Consider the following 16,475-nt stretch of genomic DNA (forward strand, 5'->3'; position numbering starts at 1 on the left):
ATGTACAGGATTGAGCAGGCGGGAGAGTCAGTGGGGTTCATGTGGGTCCCAGCTCATGTGGGGATAGAGGGGAATGAGCTAGCTGATGGGGCAGCAAAAAGGGCTTTAAGAAGGGAAGATGTGGATGTAAAAGTGAGGCTGGGGTTAACTGAGTGTAGGTCAATCATCAAAAAGAACATCATGGCTGTGTGGCAGGAGGAGTGGGAAAAGGAAAAGAAGGGGAGGCATTACTACAGCTTGCAGAATAGAGTCACAAAGAGCCAGTGTTTTTTGGGAAAGGAAAGGAGGCATACAGTCATGATGACCAGACTGAGGCTGGGGCATTGCGGACTCGCATGGGACTTACAAAAACTTGGGAAACATGAAAATGGACTATGTGGAGTGTGTAAAAAAACAGCAAACAGTAAAACATATCCTGATGGAATGTTCTTGACTCACTCGACAGAGGGAACATCTGTATGTAGCAGGAAAGCCTGGGCACAACAGCGGTTACACTAAAGAGCCTTCTAAATCCCATTGAGAATCAGCCTGCGACTATAAAAGCTGTCCTGGATTTCATAACGGCCACTGGATTATTCCTATTGAAATAGGATGGACTGATTGCGTTTGAAATATATATATATATATATATATATATATATATATATATATATATATATATATATATTATTTTTTTTTTATTTATTTTTTTTCCTTTTTTTATTTAATCGGGTTTTTTTTTTGTCCTGTGGGTGGCAGCAATGTGCCGAAAAGGCATACAGGCTGCCGGAAATTAAAAGAAGAAGAAGAAGAAGAAGAAGAAGAAGAAGCAGCAGCAGCAGCAGCAGCTGCTCCACTGCAGTATGTCGGCGTTGATGTGTGTTGTAGCGGTGGGGGTCTGCTTCTATGTGCTGGTGTACTATGGTGTGTTTAGAAGAGCGAGCTGCTCTAGTACTGTGAGGCTGACGGGGAAGACGGCCATTGTTACAGGTAACGAGCCTCCCCTGTCAGCTCCTGCTAACACGACTACATGTAAACTAACGTTGCACTTCTTCAGTCCTCACCTGGGGCCTCATTTATAAAGCTTTGCGTGGGATTCACGTGGAAGCTGGCGTACGGAAGAAATGTAGGATGTACGTGCGAACAAAAATATTCGGATTTATAAAACAGTGCGCACTCACGTCCTACGCCTGTTTCCCTTTATAAATCACAATCAACTCAATGGCTGTATCTCGATTCAGGGGTTGCGGTCTACGAAGGCTGCATTTGAAGACCTATTGCGTCATAGCGGCGCGCAAAGGTTGTTCCATTTGCAAGGCTCCTTGTAAGGCTCCTCATATGCAGCCGTGAAATGCAGCCTTCGTTTCACGGTTTTGAAGGCTGCATCAGATGTATCGTTTGCAGCCCAACATATCCCATGATTCATTGCGTTTTTTTCAGAGATGGCATACAATAAAATAAAACATAAAACAGCAACGTGTTGCTCCATCTTCTTAACTTTTATCTTCCTTTCTTTTTTTCTTGTCGTCTGGTAGGCAACTTCTTTTTCTTTTTTCCTCTGATGACAAGGCTGTTTCCGTTGGCAGCTATCAGGGTTGCTAGGCAGCACAGGAGCGGCGAGTCCTCACGCAAGGTAACGGCTTGTTACGCAAACCGGAAATGCTCGTAAACGGAGACCTGCGGAGACCGTGCCGTTTAACAACGCTCGTTCAGCCCTGGTTCGGCCTTCATAGGCTATAGCCTTCATAGACCGCGAGACCGCGTCCTACCAAGGAGGCGGTCTCTGTAACGGGATACACCTTAAATGTGGCGCAGCCTTTACGGGCTTCACGTACCGCCCATATTTACCCATACATAGTCATTGACACGCCCGAATTAATATAATTTACTGAGTGCATGAAGGCGGTAGTGGCAATCGCCGACTGAAAGGGAAATAGAAAAATAGACTCAACACGGTGTGGATCACTGCGGTCAGTTATCTACTTTTATGTAAGGTAAAAACATTTTTTTTTATTGGATCTAAAATAAATACAATAGCCTATGTGGTGAAAATAACAAAACCAAAGTTAGTTTAGACTAAATCTAAACTTTATTAAACGAAGAACTGTTGATATGGTTCAGGCATCTGGCATGCCCCCTAGACGGAGGTGTTTCATGAGCGTCCAGCTGTCTGACCACCACACTGGCTGAAGATGAAGGAGGCAGGAATAAACCTGGCAGTGTAGGTTACCAGAGCCGGCCCAAGCCTTCATGGGGCCCTAAGTGGAATTTGATTAGGGGGCCCCTCTCCAATGACAGTGCTCCCCAAATGATTGACTTTTGTCAAATGTCATTCAGACACCCAGTGTTTAACTGTTAAGTGCCTAATGTCCAGCTGGGTGAAAATGGTAGCATTTTATTTTTTTACCTTTTTAAAGTGAAATGCATGAATGTGGTAGCCTGGCATTTCCAGACCTGCCACTAGGCGCTGGCAAATTAAATTTGCTGCGCCTGTTGGTCTGGACACTCTCTGTTGAAGCTTTTTCAAAAAGACCAGAAATCTGGGCTCACGTTTCAATTGGTTCTATCTAATATGGGCGGGCCAGAGCCCTTTGTATGGTACTCTGGGGAGGACGTAACCGGATGACGACAGTGACGTGCATGCGACGTCGAAGCCATGCGTCGAAGCCGTGATAGTAAACATCAAAGATGGCTGCGGATATGTTGTGTGAGTTTGAGACTGGTTTGGCCTCGACCCTTTACGATTTGGAAGACGGCACTCAAATCTTTCATTAGCAAGTAAGTGGAATGTTCTGTTTTGCCGACCGACCACGGCAAACGTTTACTTTAACAGTTTAACAGCTGTTCGCTAAACGAACGGGGCTTACGTCACCTTGTGCATCGCTCTGATTGGTTGTAGTGCTATCCAACTGCGTGCAGTGGCATTTGAAATGCACGAGTAGGAGCCGCCCCTTGAGTTGGAAATTACTATTGATCGTGGCCAGACCCTCTATCGTTCAAGATATCAGGGTCTGGATTTCCAGGCTATGAATGTGGTGCACTGTGAGAGGAAAATTAAGAGGCTATGGGTCGGATGAATTAGAAGCTATTGAAGAAAGACTAGGGCTGTCAAACGATTACAATTTTTAATGAGATTAATCACAGGATTCTGTGGATTAATCACGATTAATTCTACCATTCGAAATAGGCCTGAACAATTACCATTTTCTCTGTATATTGTTGTATGAATGGAAAGATAAAGGACAGAAGGTGAATATATACATTTAAATTTAGTTTTTTTTATTAATTAAATCCAGATTATGTTGTAGCCTAAATACTGTTAATAAATTATAATCAACTAAAACATATGCTACAACACCATACTTCAATTTGGCTGTCATACTTCAATTCCTGTCTTTGAGCAAATTTATTTGGTGAATCCATGGTTTTGCATTCCTGAATACAACCTGATTGCAGTTTGTGTGTGTGTGTGTGTGTGTGTTAGTGTGTGTTAGTGTGTTTGCACGCGCGACCACGTTCTATGGGATTGTTCATTTGTAACAGAAAGCCGAGGTTATGTCAATGTCACGTATTAATCTCACACACCTCTGCAGACGTTTGTTTCCTCCCGTGAACGGAGCAGAATGTTTCTCCTGTTGCTTCCGAGAGCAACTGCAGTTATAGGTCTGTGGTAAGCAGTTTAAAACACAGACTAGCGTGCTGCTATGTTTGGCCGCGCGCAGCTACTGATCCTGGGTCAGAGTGACTGTAGTGCAGAGCGGGTGGGATGCAAGGGGCAGATCATTCTGCAGTGCACATGCGTTAATTGCGTTAAAAAACTTAACGCGTTAATTCCAGAAATGAATCTCCCTGCGTTAACGCGTTAATTTTGACAGCCCTAAGAAAGACACATGGATTTTCCATAAAAATATTAATTTAAAATAAAATATTATGGAGGGTCCTTTGGGTTGGGCTTGGAGCTCTTTTTCTTTTACGGGACATATTTCTCTGTAATATAATGAATGCATTTAAATGCAGTGAGAGGAACGAAGCAGAAGAACTCTGTTGTCCAGCTATTTTTCACAGATGAGGCTGAAATAGGCTATAGACTATACACAGTGCATGGGCAACTGAGGGCAGCCCCATTTCCAAATGTTTTTAAATAGACCCTTTCTTTTTTTTGGGGGGGGGGGGCTGGCGGTCGGGGGCCCTAAGCAACCGCTTAGTTCGCTTAATGCATCGGGCCGGCTCTGTAGGTTACCTATAACGGATGAAGAAAAATCAAGTTATTTAAGAAACGAATCAAATATAAATCAAATTAAAAGGGATTTAATTTTGTTCTTTTCATATTAAAATGGAGGGTTAATTGAAAATACAAAGCTTTAATTCTAGGGTGTATTCATATGTAATTGTATGTGAGAATGGGATAAGTGGAATTAATACAAAAAAATACCTGGAAACGCCAATACAAGCAAACTGAGCTGCACCGAACCGAGCTCTTCTGCTTGGTGGAAACAAGACATAACTATGCTTAAGAACCTCAGACAACCCTACTTTAGAAATACTGAAGTATCCCATTAATGTTACAGGGCTTTAAATGACTGACATTGAGTTCAGCTCCTTGATGTCACTTTCTGGTTGTGTTTGATTGTGTTGTGAATCCTTCTCCCTGTCCAGGCAGCAACACTGGCATTGGCAAGGCCACGGCTCTGGAGCTGGCTAAGAGAGGAGCCAGGGTGATCCTGGCCTGTCGCAACAAGGAGAGGGCTGAAGCTGCTGCTTTTGACATCCGCTCAGTGAGTATAGTTTCTTAGCAAGAGACAAGAGCACAGTTACTAGATAATAGATCAACCAATACAAAATAAAAAGTGACTATAAAGGATATGTTTTTTTGGATATGCTCCAAATCTGGACTTTATTGAGCCTACCCTCATTGAAATGGGGTATAGGGTGGACAAAATAAAATAATTTTAGAAATACCTGCTAGCGTTATTCCTTTGTGAGGCATACAAGTGCCAAATGGTGAACGTAAAGGGGTGGTAGGCAATGCTTTAAATAAGGTAAAGCTCCTAATAAGTTACATTATGGAAAAAGGTTACTGCAAACTCACAGTGTAAGGTATCGGGGACCTTTGACCTCCAGAATCTAATCAGTTCGTCCTCAAGTCAAAGTGTAAGTTTGTATAAATCTGAAGTAAACCCCTAAAATCGTTGATGATATATTGCATTTATAAGAATGGCACTTATGGCCTGACAGACAGATGGACAACCTGCAAACATAATGCCTTTTTTGGGAAGCATCAACACCCTCATTATAAACCTATACAGTTTCTCTTTCAGCAGTTGTGCTAGATATGTGCATACAGCCTCCATCTACTGTCTCCTACAGGAGAGTGGCAGTAACCAGGTGGTGTTCATGCATTGTGATCTGGGGAGTCTCAAGTCTGTACGCAGCTTTGCTGAAACCTTCCTGAAGACTGAGCCCAGACTGGATATCCTCATCAACAATGCAGGTGAGGAGGTTCAAATAACGTAGAATACCCCTTTCTATGGCATTTACGTTTTTTTTTTAACAGAAAATATCCCCAAAAGTTGAATGAAATTAAACTAAATGTGCTCCAAACTGTGTGTATGAGGTGTGCTGGGTCCGGGCCACACTGAGGAGGGCTTTGGCCTGGCGTTTGGGGTAAACCACCTGGGTCACTTCCTGCTCACCAACCTGCTCCTGGAGCGCCTGACCCAGTGTGGGCCCAGTCGAGTGGTGACTGTGGCTGCACTGCTGCATCGCTGTGGCAACCTGGACTTCCCCCTGCTGGCCTCCACTAAGGACTTAGTGTCCACTCAGTCCACCTGGGCCAACCTTAAAGCCTACTGCAACAGCAAGCTGTGTAACGTGCTCTTCAGCAGGGAGCTAGCCAACAGACTGGAGGGCACCAGTGTCTCCTGCTACTGCCTGCACCCAGGTACCTGCACACACTAGACTAGAGGCAAGGCAAGGCAAGTTTATTTCTAAAGCACATTTCGGACACAAGGCCATTCAAGGTGCTTTACAGATGCAAAAACAAAATACATCAAGAATAGAGCACACATTAAAAAAAAGCGAATGAGAAACATGAATATAAATAAAACATAAAATAATTAAAACATTTAAAAATAAATAAAAATTTAAAATTACAGGTTAAAACGGAAACAGTAAAGTCTTCAGACCTGATTTAAAAGAGCCGAGTGTTGAAGCGGACCTCAAGTCCCCTGGAAGTTTATTCCAGAGCTTGGGTGCATTAAAACTGAAGGCTGACTCTCCCTGTGTCTAGTCCTTACTCTGGGGACTGTCAGTAGCCCAGTGTCAGACGATCTGAGAGCTCTGACTGGTTTGTATGGGATCAGCAGGTCAGCGATGTATTTGGGGCCTAAACCATTTAGGGCTTTATAGACCAACATCAATATTTTAAAATCAATTCTTTGAGTGACAGGAAGCCAGTGTAAAGACCTAAGAACTGTGATCCACTTTTTTGGTCCTAGTGAGGACTCGAGCAGCAGCGTTTTGAATTAGCTGAAGCTGTCTGATTGATTTTTTAGGAAGGCCTGCAAAGACACTATTACAGTAGTCAAGTCTACTAAAAATAAATGCATGGACAAGTTTTTCTAAGTCCTGCTGAGACAGTAGCCCTTTAATTCTTGATATATTTTTAAGGTGGTAGTAGGCTGACTTAGTAATTGATTTAATGTGTTTTTTGAAATTCAAGTCTGAATCTATCACTACTCCAAGATTTCTAGCTTGGTGTGTGCTTTCTAACATAACAGATTTAAGCTGTGCGCTGACTTTTAATTGTTCATCCCTGGCATCAAAGACAATGACTTCAGTTTTGTCGTTGTTTAATTGAAGAAAGGTTTGGCACATCCAGTCATTGATTTGTTCAATGCACTTACTCAGTGCTTGAATCGAACTGTAGTCTCCTGGTGATATGGTTATGTAAATTTGTGTGTCGTCTGCATAATTATGGTAACATAATTTGTTCTTGTTCATAATCTGAGCTAGTGGGAGCATAGATGTTAAACAGAAGAGGCCCAAGAATGGAACCTTGGGGGACCCCGCATGTAATATTTGTTCTCTCGGATGTGAAATTGCCTATTGATACATATTAGTCTCTGTCCTTTAAGTATGATTCAAACCAGTTTAGCACAGTTCCAGAAAGTCCAACCCAGTTTGCTAGTCGATCTAGTAATATGCTGTGGTCAACTGTGTCGAACGCAGCACTGAGATCCAATAAAACTAATACAGAGCTTTTGCCACTGTCTGTGTTTAAGTGGATGTCATTGAGGACCTTAACCAGAGCAGTCTCAGTGCTGTGGTGTTGACGAAAACCTGACTGGAAAACATCAAAGCAGCTGTTCATTGCCATGTAGTTATTTAGCTGCTGATAGACAGCTTTTTCAATGATTTTGCTTAGAAATGGCAGGTTAGATATGGGCCTATAATTGTTCATGACTGATGTTTCTAGGTTGTTCTTTTTTAGGAGTGGCTTGATGACTGCTGTTTTCAGGGCCTGTGGGAATACACCTGTCCGAAGGGACATGTTGACAATTTCTTGGACATCTGAGGCCATGCAGTTAAAAACCGTTTTAAAGAAACCTGTGGGTAGAATGTCAAGGCAACAGGAGGAGGAATTCAGGTGTTGTATAATGTCCTCCAGGTTTTTCTGGTTAATCAGACAAAATTCTGTCATGGCATTTGGATTGATTTTAAGTGGGCACAGGGATAAAACATATCTTGAAACCGGTATTGATGTGATGACAGCTTGTCTAATTTTATGAATTTTGTCAGTAAAGAAGGAGGCAAATTCATTGCAGGCCCTCGTGGAGAGAAGTTCAGATGCTACTGACACAGGAGGGTTTGTGAGCCTGTCAACAGTAGAAAATAGGGCACGTGCATTGTTGCTGTTTTTGGTGATAATGTCAGAGAAAAAAGACTGCCTTGCATTTCTCAGTTCTGAGTTAAAAGTGCGAAATTTTCCTTTGAAGATGTCATAATGAACATTGAGATTTGATTTTCGCCACCTACGTTCTGCTTTACGGCACTCTCTTTTTTCTAGTCTGACCTGCGGGGCATTTCTCCATGGGGATCTTTTTTTTACCAGAGACGGCCTTCACCTTAGCGGGTGCAATGGCATCAATAATATTTGCAATTTTTGAGTTGAAGTTATCCACAAACACATTAACTGAGATACAGGGGAGGAGCGGAGCCTGAGAAAATGCTTTAACAAATTCCTCACTGGTGTTTTCAGTAATACACCGCTTCTTGATTACTTTTGTTTGGTCGCCTTTGTGTATAGTGACTTTACTTTCAAAAAACAAACATGAATGGTCGGAGAGACCCACATCAGTTACAGAAACCTTTGCAATGTCCAGGCCTTTGGAAATGATTAAGTCCAGGGTGTGACCTTTGTTATGTGTAGGCCGGTTCACATGCTGGGAAAGTCCAAAGTTTTCCAGGACATAGCACAGTTCTTTAGTACTTCCGTCCTCAGGCTTGTCAATATGTATATTAAAATCACCAACGATTAATACACAGTCAAACTCAATGCAGATTACAGACAGCAGTTCAGCAAAGTCATCAAAAAAGCTTGCACAGTATTTTGGTGGCCTGTAGATATTAATAAAAATGGCTCGAGAGGCTGAATTTAACTTGAGAGCCACATATTCAAATGAAACAAAATTTCCATAAGACATCTTTTTGCATTGTAGAGATTCATTAAATAAAATAGCAACTCCACCACCTTTCCTATGAACTCTGGCCTCACTCATGAAAGTGAAGTTTGGGGGGGTTGACTCGATAAGAACAGCTGAGCTGTTGTCTTGGTCCAACCAAGTTTCAGTTAAAAACATAAAATCAAGATTGTGCTTGGTAATAAAATCATTAATTAAAAATGATTTACCTGACTAAGATCTGATGTTTAACAAGGCCAAACTTAGTGTGTTTGAATGCGAAGCATTGTCAGCCCTATATACAGGTCCTTCTCATATAATTAGCATATTGTGATAAAGTTGATTATTTTCCATAATGTAATGATAATAATTGAACTTTCATATATTTTAGATTCATTGCACACCAACTGAAATATTTCAGGTCTTTTGTTGTTTTAATACTGATGATTTTGGCATACAGCTCATGAAAACCCCAAATTCCTATCTCAAAAAATTAGCATATCATGAAAAGGTACTCTAAACGAGCTCATATGAGAATAATCATATGAATCAACTAATTAACTCCAAACACCTGCAAAAGATTCCTGAGGCTTTTAAAAACTCCCAGCCTGGTTCATTACTCAAAACCGCAATCATGGGTAAGACTGCCGACCTGACTGCTGTCCAGAAGGCCATCATTGACACCCTCAAGCAAGAGGGTAAGACACAGAAAGAAATTTCTGAGCGAATAGGCTGTTCCCAGAGTGCTGTATCAAGGCACCTCAGTGGGAAGTCTGTGGGAATGAAAAAGTGTGGCAGAAAACGCTGCACAACCAGAAGAGGTGACCGGACCCTGAGGAGGATTGTGGAGAAGGGCCGATTCCAGACCTTTGGGGACCTGCGGAAGCAGTGGACTGAGTCTGGAGTAGAAACATCCAGAGCCACCGTGCACAGGCGTGTGCAGGAAATGGGCTACAGGTGCCGCATTCCCCAGGTCAAGCCACTTTTGAACCAGAAACAGCGGCAGAAGCGCCTGACCTGGGCTACAGAGAAGCAGCACTGGACTGTTGCTCAGTGGTCCAAAGTACTTTTTTCGGATGAAAGCAAATTTTGCATGTCATCCGGAAATCAAGGTGCCAGAGTCTGGAGGAAGACTGGGGAGAAGGAAATGCCAAAATGCCTGAAGTCCAGTGTCAAGTACCCACAGTCAGTGATGGTCTGGGGTGCCATGTCAGCTGCTGGTATTGGTCCACTGTGTTTTATCAAAGGCAGGGTCAATGCAGCTAGCTATCAGGAGATTTTGGAGCACTTCATGCTTCCATCTGCTGAAAAGCTTTATGGAGATGAAGATTTCATTTTTCAACAAGACCTGGCACCTGCTCACAGTGCCAAAACCACTGGTAAATGGTTTACTGACCATGGTATTACTGTGCTCAATTGGCCTGCCAACTCTCCTGACCTGAACCCCATAGAGAATCTGTGGGATATTGTGAAGAGGAAGTTGAGAGACACCAGACCCAACACTGTGGATGAGCTTAAGGCCGCTATCGAAGCATCCTGGGCCTCCATAACACCTCAGCAGTGCCACAGGCTGATTGCCTCCATGCCACGCCGCATTGAAGCAGTCATTTCTGCGAAAGGATTCCCGACCAAGTATTGAGTGCATAACTGAACATAATTATTTGAAGGTTGACTTTTTTGTATTAAAAACACTTTTCTTTTATTGGTCGGATGAAATATGCTAATTTTTTGAGATAGGGATTTTTGGTTTTTCTTTACTTTTTTGCCAAAATCATCAATATTAAAACAATAAAAGGCTTGAACTACTTCAGTTGTGTGTAATGAATCTAAAATATATGAAAGTCTAATGTTTATCAGTACATTACAGAAAATATTGAACTTTATCACAATATGCTAATTATATGAGAAGGACCTGTACTACAGCAGACTGTGGCTGAAGGGGAATGGATACCAGGTTTGAGAAATTTGCTGTATTAAAGTGACAAGTGTTTCTTGAACGTTTTGTGGGGTTAGTCACACAAACAGCAACAATATGGGGAGGTGAAGTAACCAATAGTGTACATGGTGATGCCGGAGGTGGACAGTAGGGGGTGCTGGAGACTCGAATGGTAACCTGAGATGAGTGCAGAGGAAGAGAGGTGTGGGCGATCTGTGGAGTGGGGGCCTATCCGAATAGTATTTTTAGCATAGGAAATTTCCTTTCCTATCGAGATGACCCGGAAGTACTCGGCAGATAGGTGATCCGAATTCTCAAAATGCTTAGGAAAGGCATAGGAAAGGAGCCTCGATTCATCCTTTAACCCTCCTTTAGCATAGGTTACCCCGGACCAACCTATGCTAAAAGGAAAGGAGATAGTGGTATCCCATAATCCTTTACCGCGGCAATATTTAAAGCAACAAGCCACCGACGGAGTTTACCGACTCTACACGAATACGAACGAGAGGTAAAACAGAAGAGAGGAGAGGAGAAGAGAAGAGAGGAAGATTTAACTCGGCTAAAACAAAATCCCCCCCCCTCCCCCATTAAGATAATAAAGAACTCATAAAAGACCAACATCATAATAGTTATTTTCGTAGCACATAATTTACACCATAAGAAAATAAAATACCAACTAAACATTTAATGAAGTTACTGGGGGCAGTTCATTTCAACATCAACATAAGTGTAGCCTCTTTTTATTCCACATGTGAATTGGGATATATGGGAGTGATTCTCACTCTGTTGGCGACAACCTGATTAAAATCAATATGAAAAGAACGCATGGATCAAACGAGCGCTTGTTGTAGTCAATTTTCGGAGAATAGTGTAGTTTCACGCTAGTGACTCATGTCAGCAATACTCGCCGTCACGCAATGACGTCGGTTAGGAAAAGTGGAGTCGAATTCTTTTGAAACAGTGCTGTCTTTTCCTATGTTCGATAGGAAGCACCTTTCATATCTCCTTAACCCCGATGACGTTTAGGGGTTAAGGTATAGGAAAGGAGGTTCATAGGTTAGGAGATTGGACTATTCGGATAGGCCCATGGTGTGTGCCGAGTAAACAGTCACGCACGTGTGGAGGATTGCACTACATGCTGGATATTGCATGCCAGAATGTGGCTTCCATGGTGGGTTGGGTGAATCCCATCCCTTTTAAATAGATCTGCCTGGTTCCAGAACAAATCAAAATTGTCGATAAAAAACATGTCATGTGATCTACAGCTGGACTGAAGCCATGATCCCACCACATTCCTGTCTGGTCCTCCTCCACAGCAGCAGAGCTAGACAAATACAAGCAAGTCCAACTGTTCTTTAACTAGTTCGGATTGGAACAATAACCTTCCGTGCGTTTGTTGTTGTGTAAATACCACATACAGAATAATATTATGAAGCGCGATCGCCCGTTACTTTTAATTACCGCGGGAACTCCTCTGTGTCGCGACATCAGCTGGCCGGAGCACAGCCGATGCCATGCTGCAACATAGCCATGGCAGCTGACACCAGGCTGGACAGCATTCTCATTGTCAATGACAGATGTCAGCCAGACTGCCATGTTGAAAAGAAATGAAAGTTGATGAAAGATTAAACAGTAAAATGCACCGAAAATCCATCTTAATTTGAATTTAAATAAAAATGGAATACCTTTGCCTGCTTGAATAAAAGACTTAAGTCACAGGTGTGTCAAAAAGGAGCAAGAGCAAAAAACAGCATAGGGTTGCACAATATATCGATCATCGCAAATAGTTATATAGCAGTGAAACTTCTCACCAAGAAGTGAACTACAATAGCCCAGCTCACCAACCTGCTCCTGGAGCGCCTGACACAGTCCAGTGGTTACCGTGGCTGCACTGCTGCATCACTGCATATAATGTCATGCACCTGACAGACTGGAGCATGTGTAGTCCAATGTGTTTTCCAGTAAACATGGGAATATCTTTTTTTTCCCCTTGCAGGCGTCATCTACACAGAACTGTGTCGCAGTCTGAGCCCCTGGCTGCAGCTGGCCATAAAGCCCTTTGCCAAGCTGTTGTTCCTGGACCCTGAGGGGGGCTCCCAGACCACGCTGTACTGTAGCCTGCAGGAGGGGCTGCAGCCTCTCAGCGGACGCTACTTCTCTAGCTGTGCACTGCAAGCAGTGGGGGCCAGGGGACGGGACGACGCCCTGGCTAAGAAGCTGTGGGAAGTGAGCGAGAGGCTAACAGGTTTATGATGACTCCTAATCCACAAGCTCCATGGACTGTATGAACACGCCCTGCATAGCGCCTGCAGTGGTCAGTACTATGTTGGTCTCTAGTTCTTTAAAGGGGGGGTAAGCAATTCTTGAAAATGTTTGCTGACAAAATAATTTTTTGTCAAATCAGTGAATATCCTCCTCACAATCTGCTTCATGTCCGTACTGTTGCTGCGTTTCAATACTAGTTCCACTTCCCTTTGTTGACATATGCCTCGTTTCCACCGAGTAGAGTGGGTCGGGTCGGAGCGGCTCAGAGCGGGACAGCTCACTTTTAAGAATCTCGGTGTTGTTTCCACCGCGGACCCTACCCTTACTGGTAGGGCGGGGTTTAGGCTGGACTGCGATAGCCGCCGCCAGAATATGGGTCAAACTATCGGAACAACTGTGGTCAAGCCAGCGGTCTCTCGTTTTTGCTTGGTCAAACCAGACACTTTTTTATTAATTCCCCCGTGTTGTTGTGAGCGTAAACGCACAGAGACGGCTCGGTGCAACTGATAGAGACAGTGAGCGCTGGCTGCTGCAGCTACGTGACATCGTAGCAGTGGGACACAGTGTAACCAACTGATTCATTCAATTACGAGGAAAAACACCACACAATAAACAGTGCTGTGCTCACATTTTCGCCAAATCACAAGACTCTCTTCACTCTTGCCGAGGTGACTACACACGGGGGAAATTATGCTTTCGACCAATAAACGGATGTGTAACTCCGCCTTTTCGGCACCCTTTCAGGCGGCACCCAACGGAGGAGTACCGAAATTAGGAGCGGCTTAGAGCGGTTAGGTGCGCTTATATCCTTACCCTACCCAACTTTTGGCAAATGAAAAGCCAAAATACCCGGACCGAACCGCTCCGACCCGCTCTACTCGGTGGAAACGAGGCATAACGGCCCCCACACACATCCTACCTCTACTGCGCGTCTACCTCGCGTCTGCGTCTGACTTTTTGTCACAGACCGTGAAATCAACGTAGAGCGAGCACACATCCAACCTCAGACGCACTGCTGAGGCGCGTCGGAGGCACGTCTGCAGCGACGCTCCCCTTCACCTCAGGAGGCTCGCCTATTTTTTTTCTGAGAGCAGCGCGTCTCTCTCGCGTCTCTGTGCTTTAACTGATAGAGAAATACTCTGCTGACAGTCATACCAGCAGCATTCAATCTAGTTACACGTTTACCCGGTGTGTTTATTTCAAAATAAAACATCCCTCAGTCGTATACGCGAATAATCCCTTTATTTCACGATTTAATTGTGCAATCAAAATCCGAGGGATTTAAAACCTAATTTTCAATTAGTTCTGGCATTTCATTTTTGGATAAATGACACATATAGAGATCCAATATAGTGAAGAAATAAAAAAGATCATGATGAGCGCAACAGTTTTCCGTTGCTCTATCTGTGTCTACGGCCTTCTTCTTCCCCGACCACACCCCCCTCTCTCTCTCCCGTATAAATCAGTAAAGTGATTTTTGAAATACTCTGCTGAGAGTCATGTTGACTTCATACTGGCAGCTTTCGCTGTAGTTTCACCATTTCCTGGTGTGTCCCCTTCAAAATAAAACTTCCAACAAGCGAACATATGGCAAAAAAAAGAAAAAAAATGGCAATGGGGCGCACGGATTACTGTCCAGACTCAATATAAATCATATGCATCATAGATGACATGAAAGAACTTCATTTTTGATGGGAATTATCGATGAAAACTCTATGTAGAAAGATAGGGCTTTTAGAAGCAGCGCTGCAGCAGCTGCTGAGACGTTGCATGTGTGTCCGAGAAAAGTCCGAGAGACGCAGCAGTAAGGTAAGGCGACGCGCTCCAGAGGTAGACGCAGGATGTGTGTGGGGCGCGTTACCCTCAGCCCTTGGTATGACGTAACAGCATACGAGGGCAATTTGAGTGTGGATGTGAGTGGGCAGGGGGGGAGCGGGGGATTTAAATGGAACACACTTGCCCTTGTAGTCACAATGGACCGTCAGTTACATAGGTAGTTCTGAATGCAAATAATAGAGAATTAGAACATTCTGCTAAAGTATATTGCATAAAGCAAATTCCATAGTATGACAAACTTTTAATTTCGACATGATTTCTCAGATTATCAAGATATTGCTACTTACACTTGTAAATTGTTTGCTCCGACATGTTTTCTTAGTTTATGTTTGTTACAACCAAAAAATCTGTTTGAAATAAGCCGTCATAGCATAGCCTAAAGGCAGTCTGCCCGAAAATAAAAGAAGAACTGCAATGCACTGTGGGTGATATCCACCTCGGAGTGACCATCGGTGTTCACTCGATCACTCAGCCCTCCGAGGGTCTACCTCACCAAGTTCACTTCAGTTTTCCAGACAATTGGAACAACACTTATGGCAGTGAACGACTATTGAAGCGCAGCGTCAGAGTGCACTGAAAATAAATCTGGTGATATTCCAAAGCCTAGGCTCTGTAAACTGGTACGTAAACAAAGGAGCCCCACTTTGTTTATATACGTGTGTGATGTAATGGATCAATTGTAAATGACCTAAGTAGACTGCTTTGTGTCAAGGCCCCATCAGACCAAAGAGGACCACAGTGGACTTGATTCTTATCCTGGAATAGATGGTGCTGTCAGCTGGATGACGCAGGGACTACACGCTAACTCTGGAGCTAACTGGACAAGGCTTTGGCACAGTTAACATAATATAAGGGAATGTATGCCTGTCTGCCTTGCCATGATCCACCATGTTTACATTTTGAGCAGTTTATCCATACATGTAAAACTAGACCATGTAACACAACTCATTTGATTGATGATTACTCTGTTTTGGACTCAATGGAGCTCTGTTCCGTCAAAGGTTGGAACATATATTCTCTTGGCGATGCTTTCAATACCGTTTTCTAATACAAAATAAAACCTTTGAGCCAGTACACAGTAAGTTATGCCATAACAAAACACATATACCAGAGCAGGTTTTACTGCTTTATTATGTATCATTGCTTCATGTGTTGTCTTTCATAACATGAAGTCAGCTGTATGTGTATTATTGCTTTTTATCTGGCAACAATCTTCAGATTTCCTCGATGCGAGGGCGCTTTTCAGCAACGCAGGGCACTGGGCTGTTACAGGCTCGACCCTCTATGTGCGCTCGAGTGCTCAACATCTGATCGCAACTGCTTAACCTATGTGCTCTGCCCCTGCATGATTTTTGCCCGGAAGTTAGAGGGGGGAGGAGGAAGGGGAGAATTTGCATTTTGTCATTGACAGGCAACCGATAAACTTGGAGCGTTACTTTATTAAAATTAATCATTAATTTGTGAATAAAACGTGCAGATGTTTTAGTATATTACTCAAAATATATATATATAACATTGGTTATGTCATTTTGTAAAGTTTAAATGCTAAATCAAAAAGGTTCTCAAGAAGGCTGGCTTCAGAACCATTTCATTTCTATAATAAGCATCTAGCTATTTGTATTCAGATGTAAAATATGGACTGGAAAACAACTACTGAGAATCCTGGATATTTGAGTCTGGAATTTTGAAATAGAAATTTCACATTACACATTTTCTATTTCAAAATTCCATACTTTTCCAGAACTGAACTACTGGGAGTTCCATTTAACATTCAGTCC

At 43.0% G+C, this 16,475-nt stretch overlaps 1 protein-coding gene across 2 annotated transcripts; it reads left to right on the forward strand.

Annotated features, from left to right (window-relative positions):
- Window positions 1–842: 842 nt before the first annotated feature.
- On the forward strand, window positions 843–16,028 carry LOC307248617 (dehydrogenase/reductase SDR family member 13-like; the record flags this gene model as incomplete). 2 transcript variants are annotated; one of them, XR_013844797.1, is made up of 6 exons in its annotated part: window positions 843–969; window positions 4,636–4,754; window positions 5,347–5,470; window positions 5,594–5,920; window positions 12,593–12,910; window positions 15,410–16,028. XR_013844797.1 is itself a non-coding variant. In XM_080025057.1 (5 exons), the coding sequence occupies 5 exons, from the start codon at window positions 843–845 to the stop codon at window positions 12,847–12,849; spliced, it is 954 nt and encodes a 317-aa protein (XP_079881183.1). In that variant the 3' UTR covers window positions 12,850–14,693. The 2 variants fall into 2 exon arrangements, 1 of the variants encoding a protein (XP_079881183.1); XM_080025057.1 differs by lacking the exon at window positions 15,410–16,028 and having other exon boundaries at window positions 12,593–14,693.
- Between the last annotated feature and the right edge of the window lie 447 nt (window positions 16,029–16,475).

This window comes from Ammodytes marinus (genome assembly GCF_949987685.1).
Source record: "Ammodytes marinus genome assembly, chromosome: 3".
NCBI lineage: Eukaryota > Metazoa > Chordata > Actinopteri > Uranoscopiformes > Ammodytidae > Ammodytes > Ammodytes marinus.